This window comes from Primulina eburnea, chromosome 12, assembly GCF_022965805.1.
Source record: "Primulina eburnea isolate SZY01 chromosome 12, ASM2296580v1, whole genome shotgun sequence".
Classification (NCBI taxonomy): Eukaryota; Viridiplantae; Streptophyta; class Magnoliopsida; order Lamiales; family Gesneriaceae; genus Primulina; species Primulina eburnea.
The window spans coordinates 29,611,278-29,619,778 of NC_133112.1; the positions used below are offsets into that span (position 1 = coordinate 29,611,278).

Consider the following 8,501-nt stretch of genomic DNA (forward strand, 5'->3'; position numbering starts at 1 on the left):
GCCAGATGTTCGAAACCGAACCGGAAAACATTCCATTCGACAAAAAATTTACAGTCCGACAGAAATCATTGATGCAAAGTAACATAACATCTTTAGTCAGGATTTGGGAATAAAACTAATTATATGTTACCATTCTATCTGCATATGGCCTCTTAATAAGTATAAAACTTTGCTTGCTCATGTTTGTTGAACCAAACAGTTCAAAATGACCTGCAAAGAATAACGGTTCATGCTGCTATTGGGTGTTCCAGAATCTGCAAGTGGATAGAAAATCAAATGGTTTCAGTAATCAAGAAAACATATCGAATTTTTATAAATATTCAAAAATAGGAAACTCAAAGTTGTTTATTCCGACAAGGATTTTTTGAAACAAACAAGAGAATTGTATGAATTTCTTTCAATAAAATTGCAGTACCTTTTAAAATAAATGAAAAAATATTAAAATGTTTCCTATTATGATCAATCCTCATGCTGATCTTCATCTTCAGAATCTGCACATTACAAAAGGGAATCGTTTAGATTTCTGGTCAATGATTAAAAGCTGAAATATGATGTATAGTGATATTATTTATTTTCCTTCAATGCTGTTTAAAACTTGATAATAACGTCTATATTTAAGTATTTGAATATGTTTTTTAACTAACCAGATCGAACATCTTCACTGATTTGGCCCCTCGCTTGGACTTGTTTGACGAGCATCCGAAACATCAAAATCCACCAGTAGATATGAAGAACAAGCAGTGTAAAGAGAAGAAAATTGAAAATGTAGTAGTAAATTGGTCCATCTATTTTGTGTTTCTCTTTATCCAACGTCTGGATGACTTCGTAACTGCATATTAAGATAAATAAACACAAGAAAAGAAGCTTTGTTTTCAACCTTTTGGGTTACAAAATGGAAAATAAATGGGATAAATAAAACCAGAAACTTGGCTATTTTAACTGGACCTTAAAATATTTGGTATTACCTTGTGCTCCATAAAATCCAGAAAGGGTAGTAGATGAGACGAAGCAGGATCCACGATAAAACAAAAAGAACAAAGGAAACGCTAGCAAGTGCTTCCGCGCCACTGTATTTAGACATCTTCCCTACTTCAAGAAACACATCACTAGCATCATGAAGTGCTAAAACAATTGAACCAACACGTGCAAACCTGAAAGAAGCCAATAAAGACACATGAAATCAGTTTCCAGAAAATTCACCAGTTCATAAAAAGCATAATAACATTCTTCTTGGTTCTAGTAGATGCTATTATCACCGGTTCACAGACAATACACTTGTATAATGCACAATCAAGACACAGATATTCAGGCAATAGAAAATAGGCTCCAATAATACTCCGCAGCCATTCTCGCTTTACGAAATGTTAACCCAAGTTGTTGTAGGATTCATCTTACTAAGACATTACTACATGTCTCATAGTCCATTTGGAACATGGTATTACAGTTTATAAAAAAATATAAATGTCTTCCTCTGTTCAAAGCCACTACATTAAGCTTTTTCCGTCTCCCAAATACACATTCGATTTGAAATTTGAGATCACATTTGTTGTATGATAGAACAACATATAGCCAAATCATTGTCAGAAATAAATAAGCTTTAACCTACTCTTTTAAGCTTTCTTCCTGCAGATTACTTCCAAGTTAAGCTTCTGCTTTTGTATTTAAAATTAATGTCTCACCACTACAAAAACAAACCTGGATACATAAGAAAATATGATGAGAATGCAAGTTGCAACATGGTGACCCATAGAAACCCCAAAGTCAGACCGCCTCGTCTCCCAAAATATAAGAGCAAAGATGGAGTATGTGTAGAATCCACCAGCATACATATAGAGAGCCTTCAGTTTCATTCTGAACAACAGAAGACAGTAATATATCAACTAAACTTTGCACAAATATGGGAGTAATTGAAAGAAAAGACAGACAATCTTACTTGTATTTCTGGTCAGGCCAGGTTTGATTTCCAGGTCCCAACCAAAAATATTTGGTATTTTTAAACCAAGGCTCATCATGGGTCACAGATAGTGCTAAAATCTCTGCCGAAAGATAGTAAATGCATTTCCAGGCTGACTCCTTGAACTTGTGTACTTTCTTTTTTTGCTGTTGTGACTCATTCTTCACAACTTGCATTCCCTTTCCAAATATCAGTCGTCTGGCGGCTTTCTGCAGCATGTGAATTTTAGGCTATAAGTTGAGTAAATGATTCATAGCAAGGTAGAAACAATCTTGAATTATTATCTATTACCATTTGCAAATAGTCTCAACTGTATCACCACATACAAACACTAGAGAAAATAATTCTCAAAGTGGAGCCAGAATCGCATCGATGGTTCCAATAAATATAAAAACACATGTTCGTGACAATGTAAATATGAAACCAAAATTATAATTCTCCAGAGGAATTATATGCTAATTTCACAAAAAAATTAAATATCAGTAGTAAACTTAATACACTAATCGTTGATGAAAAATGCAGGAAATGAGGGCACATTAGCATTCACAGATTTAACGAACAAAAGATTAAAAGAAATATGCTCATGGATATATACAAATTACAAAGGGAATAAATAACACTGACTCTATTAAAGAGAATGAGTATCATAACACTTACAACTGAATAGAAAAGGCAATTCCCAGGAAATTAAGAACACTTACATTTATAGGCTAATATATAACAAAAGAATAGAAAAATAGCAAACCTATTACAACAAAATATCCTCAACCAAAATCTAGAGCTCTAAATTGAAGTGAGAGCTTGATGATCATATGCTAATCATTTGAAATAAAAAAGGAGGTAATCGAAGAAATTCTTAAATATGTTTAAGACAATAAAACACTAAATTTAGAAATTTGTACAAGTTTGACATGCTGCCCGAGGTTGACATTCTTAAGATTTTAATTAGAATTTCACAATCAAGTCAAGCTCACGCATCATAATGTCCTAAGATTACTTATTTGGGCAAAGCATATCACTTGCATTTGACTTTCATATTTGCTAGTTTCTTTCATTAAGTTTGTCGTCATTTTCATATATCTTTCACGTGCACTTAACTCAAGACTGAGTAAATTTGCATAAAAAACACTCAATAACCCCAAACTCGTTTGTTTGTGATATCCAACAAATCACGATCTTCAAGTTATGCTTTAAGTTCTGGACCAGTCTTCTAAAAACAATAGTGCCACGTCTGCTTAACTTGGAGGGGCGAGGTAAATGACTTGTGCATGTTTCTCAAATATGATGGCCAATTAAGCATACGATTGTTAGATAGGACATTACCCATGCTGCTTTTTATGTGAATTTACTACAACAAAGCTAGAGAGTATATTCATATATGAAGGCATGACCAAACAACTTTAGATATATCTGATGCATTATTGTGCTGATTATGATTTCAATCTCAATGGCATGCCACATTATATTAGAAGAAAATAACAGAAAGGGACCAGGCCCAATGATAGAGGAAAACACACTTTGAGCAAACAAAAGAAGCACAAACTTCATTATAACATGGCATAAAAGACCAACAGAATGCATAAGCAAATCCAATGTCATGAGAAACTAATAAAGGCCCATACTTTCCCGGAGGGCTTTTTTTTTCCCCACAGAGCACAATGAAGCAAAATTTTCTTTAGAAGGTCTCACCCGCAAAGCATTGTGAAACAAAAGGTTTTTTAAAATTCCTTGAAATAAAATGGTTTGCTTAAGAAATCAAAGACACCGCATTAGATGGTATCGACTCAGGGAAATCTGTTTTAAGAATTCCGAACCTCAAGCCAAAATCCTCCATTCTACCAGTACTACATATTAATCCTGAATGGTTCCCTCATTCCTCCTTCACTTTCTAGCAAAATTATTTGAACAAGCCATTTACAGAGTTGTTATCATCTTAATCCCAACCGCTAAATTCCTTCAAAATCCAGACATTCAATTCGGACTCTCCAATATTCCAACAATTTGCTAACATTTGTGGAGTATCTGATAAGAAATCACAGAACCATTAAACAACGCCTGTCCAACATTGTTGAAAAGTACAAAACAGGTATCACAAAAATAGCCGCTCCCATCACAATCACAGAAATCAACACAAACCAGAAAAGGGAAAAAGAAAAAAAAAGCATAACGCGGGCCACAACAAAAGAACACCTCAAAAACAAATCTGTCAAGGAAAAATCGAACTGCTGGAAAAAAGAGCGCGAAGAATGGTAACGCGACGAAATCAGAGTACTGTGCGTAGGATTCTTGCTCCCAGTCCACTGATTTCACCAATTTCAGAAAACCCATCTCAAGAATGAGAGTGACAACTTATTTCACTGAAACAAATTCAATTTTTACGGTGTAAATTCTGTAAATACGTAAAAAGATTCGATATTTAAATCAGAATTTTCAAATTTTTTTTTTCTTATCAGTGTTTTAGAAACAAATGGCACCAGCTCGCCGATTTGAGTGGGAGAAGTTCTCTCGTTGGCCTATTTATAGGATTGGTCGTGGGCCTTATCAGCGGGTCCTGGTACAAGTCGGAGAATCTCCGGATTAGTTTTTTTTTTTAAAAAAAAAATTAAATGAAATTTATCGATTTCCGTATAATGAAAAAAAATATGGAATATTGAGTTGATTTTTTAAAAATATTTTTGGAATTTTTTAAAAAATTCACCGATATTCCTAAAATTAATTATATTAGAAGTCCAATTTTAATTAATAATACATATATATTGTGTATTAATTCTTTATTTACCGATGTATACAACATAAATATTTATTTTAATTATTTATATATATATTTCAAATATAGGAAATGATTATAATATAATTAAGACTGTGGAAATGGATTAAAATTTTTATTTTATTCAACTTTTCTCTCGAATTCTATAAATAATTATGTTGTCTATATATATAAAATATAAATATTATACATCATTCACCGTCATGTCTCACAAACTAAACGATACCCGAGTATGAAATAAAGAACTAATTGGATAGCATCTGCTACCATCTATCCATTATTGTTTACCACAAATGATAAGAATTTTATCAACTTGGTATTGACAGCCAAATATCTTTGGCCTGATGTCTTAGAAAAAAAGAAAAGAAAGCTACATTGTAACGAGCGATATTGATAGAAATAGATGAGCCTTGGCATTCTTTAAAAGTTTTGTAGTGTTTCAAGAATTCCACGGAAACCAAAACCCCATTGACGTGAAGTTTGATACCTTGGTCTTTTGGATACAATGTCACAACATGCTGTTAGCACTCATGACTGTGGAAATTTTGGAGAAGATTGGAAAAAAATTTGCTTGTATGATCCAAGTGGATATGGGAGAATGGAACACAATTCTTGGAAGATTTGCGAGGGTACATGTTGAGATGGATATCATCATATCAAGAATCTGCTACCGAGTTTTTTGCAAGTTTGGTCTAATATATGGATTGATGACTCAGTCATCATATTGGCTCATAGGAAACACATGGAAATATCTCAGAAAACAGGACGCTAACAAACCCAGAGGAAGCCAGAAGAGAGGGTGAGAACAAGGCGAATGAGGCTGACTGCACAATGGAGATATAGTACAAAAACAACTGACGAATGAACAAGCTGGAGCATACAAACAGACGATTGAATCAGGAATCAACAATGCAATACCAGCTTCTCACGAGATTCCCCCACTCAAATCTGCTTCGTGAAGCCCACACAAATGCAAAAGAAGAGCTAGGAGAGAATTATTTGGTAATAATACTGAACTGACCAAGGGTGGTGAAAATAAGAGGGGGCGGGCTCACACATAGACAGCTGAAGAGCGCGAACAGAGGCAGGTGAAGACGAAACACACTACAGACGAGGTTGCGTTGCAACCCCTCCAATCTCAATGGGTTGCATAACTTGGAATGTTCGGAGGCTGGATAACCAAAAAAGATTCAACAGTCTTGTTCGTATGTGAAACACGAATGAGGGAGCAAAATTGTGACGTATTGGGGTAAGCCTAGGCTTCTCCGGTGAGCATTCAGTTAGCATTATGGGAAAAAGTGGTGGCCTAATTCTTCTGTGGAAACACCCATTTGAAATCCAGGTTAAGTCTACTTCCAGAGGGCATATCAACTACACAATAAAGGATGGTGATAATGAATGGAGGTTTACAGGTTTTTACGGAAATCCGTATACCAAACTTCGGTGGATGTTTTGGGACCTCTTGCGAAAACCACATGGTTTTGTAGTGGGAGATTAAAATGAAATCTACCATCAAAGAGAAAAAGCGAGGCCGACCGCATTCCACACAACAGATGTAGGCTTTCAGAGAAGTGCTTATAGATTGTGAACTCAGAGATATTCATATGACGCGGGAATTTTTCAGCTGGGCAAACACACGCGGATCTAATACGGTAAGGCTGGACAAAGACACAATCTCTTTTGCACGGCGCAATCTCTGTCCTAATGTGCAAGCACATACATTGGATTTCCATCATTCAGTTCATCGTCCAATTATCATGTAGTTGGATACCAGACCAAGCCGTGGGGATACAGATAGAAAAACGGAAAGAAGGTCCTTCAAATTTTAGACAATTTGCGAGGAGGTCGTGGCTGAGGGCTGGAAGTCAGTGGGTATTGAAGTAACACTACATCACAAGATGCAATCTTGTAGCCGTGAGTTGATGTATTGGGCAAAAACCAAATTCCACAACCGATCCCAAAGAACAGAGAGGGACAAAAATGGCCTCAATTTGCTTAAGCGGGACTTGGTGAGGGAGCATTCAATCCAACAGACCACCAGCTTGAAATGAACCAGGCACAAGCTGAATCACAAGAGGAATTATATTGGCGCCAAAGAAGTCAGAACCGCCGGATAGCCTGTGGGGATAAAAATACATCCTATTTTTACCAATAAGCAACATGAGAAGAGCCAAAAACACTGCCCGAGTTTAATTTCTTCACATGGGGATCTCTGCAAAGGTCAAACGGAGATGGAGAAAATAGTTGAAGGATACTTCGCGGAGCTATTCACATCAAGCACACCATCAACTGAGGATATAATTCCAGCGGTAGAATGCATCCAGCCACGAGTTACTACCATCATGAACGAAATTCTTTCTGCCCCTTTAATGAGATGGATGTGAGGAAGGCGTTAACGGATCTTTCTCCAGAAAAACCTCCGGGGAGCAATGGATTCCCGGCTACCTTCTTCCAGAAATTTTGGCTAATTGTTGGACATGACATAACCCGTGAAGCTTTGAATATACTGAATGAGGGGGGAGATTTGAAAGTTCAGAACACTACTATCATTACCTTGATTCCTAAATTTAAAAACCCGGTAATGGTAAAAGAATTCTGACCCATTAGCCTCTTTCAAATTGTCTATAAAATTATATCTCTGAGTTCTGACGAATCAGCTTCGACCAGTTTTGAATCATGTTATTGACGAGACTCAAAGTGCATTCATTCCAGGACAGCTTATTAAGGATAATGTTATTATTGGATTTGAGACTGCCCGCTGGATCCGGAACCACATGTAGAGCAGGAGAGGTTAAGTTGCACTTAAACTAGACATGAACAAGGCATATAACTGAGAATATAGAAGTAATGCGTGTTTGAAGAATATAGAAGTAATGCGTGTTCAAAGAACTCCAAATGCAGTTACAATAAAGCCAAAATCAGATGAGAAAATGGAAGCCACCCGATTGTGGAACATGGAGATTAGTTGTTGATGTATGAAGAGCACAGACGCCATGGAATAGGTGGAATTATCAGAGCTAGCGATGGACTTGGTGTCTTTGCAATTGGACAAAGCATTCCAAAACCAATATCAGTAGTTGAAGGAGAAATTATTTCAAATCTAAATGGTCTACAGAAAGCTAAGGAACGACATTATTCTCCTATACAAATTTAGTCGGATTATTTTTGGTTGTGCAAGCAGTCACCAACTCAAGCGACGGGTTGAGCTATATTGGAATCCAAGCCTTTGAAGCTATTGGACGAATCAGAAACATGAGGCTTATCCATGTTCGACGTACGGCGAATATCGTTGCACATCACATCGCTAATTTTTTTTCTCTATCCCCACTCCCTAATATAGGAGGGTGTGACTTTTTTTTTATTTGGTTGAAATATCTTGTATGGTTGAAATCTCTTTTACGACGATCTAAATTAATAAAAAGTGAAAGATTTAGATTAACAAAAAGAAGAAAAGTAATAGGTTGGACGACCGTTTGAGCACCTACTATAATTTACATATTATCTTTTTTTATGCGTGAAATTAATCTGCATTCTCTAATTCATTGATGCTACACGAAGTATACCTCAAATATAAACGACTTCTGTCCCCCGTTGCTATATACTATTGTACTGTATTTATACCGGATTAGTCGACGTAATCCGGATATCTGTGTTACCAAAAAGTTAAAAAAAATGAGAGTAAATTTTTTTAATATAATCTTGGTGAGACTTAACAACATGATTATCTTCTAATCACCATTGAACTTAGTAGATGAAAGCAAATAATAAATCAAAACTTTG

The 8,501-nt window shown here is 35.8% G+C and overlaps 1 protein-coding gene across 3 annotated transcripts; it reads right to left on the minus strand.

Annotated features, from left to right (window-relative positions):
* LOC140807737 (ASC1-like protein) lies at positions 1-4,431 on the minus strand. Of its 3 annotated transcripts, none has more exons than XM_073164699.1 (7): positions 4,145-4,431; positions 1,934-2,163; positions 1,696-1,851; positions 966-1,151; positions 645-829; positions 416-491; positions 1-210 (listed from the first exon to the last, which is right to left on the minus strand). In XM_073164699.1, the coding sequence occupies exons 1-6, from the start codon at positions 4,280-4,282 to the stop codon at positions 460-462; spliced, it is 927 nt and encodes a 308-aa protein (XP_073020800.1). In that variant the 5' UTR covers positions 4,283-4,431; the 3' UTR covers positions 1-210; positions 416-459. The 3 variants fall into 3 exon arrangements, with proteins under 3 accessions (XP_073020800.1, XP_073020799.1, XP_073020801.1); XM_073164698.1 differs by having other exon boundaries at positions 1-254; XM_073164700.1 differs by lacking the exon at positions 1,696-1,851 and having other exon boundaries at positions 1-254.
* Positions 4,432-8,501: the final 4,070 nt, after the last annotated feature.

Bases quoted from the DNA above. Each gene is read 5' to 3' on its own strand.
- LOC140807737 (XM_073164699.1), bottom strand. From the start codon at position 4,282: ATGGGTTTTCTGAAATTGGTGAAATCAGTGGACTGGGAGCAAGAATCC. The intron at 1,852-1,933 runs GTAAGATTGTCT...TCTGTTGTTCAG, and splicing joins TGGCCTGACCAGAAATACAA to AATGAAACTGAAGGCTCTCT. The intron at 492-644 runs GTTAGTTAAAAA...TGTAATGTGCAG, and splicing joins CAGTGAAGATGTTCGATCTG to ATTCTGAAGATGAAGATCAG.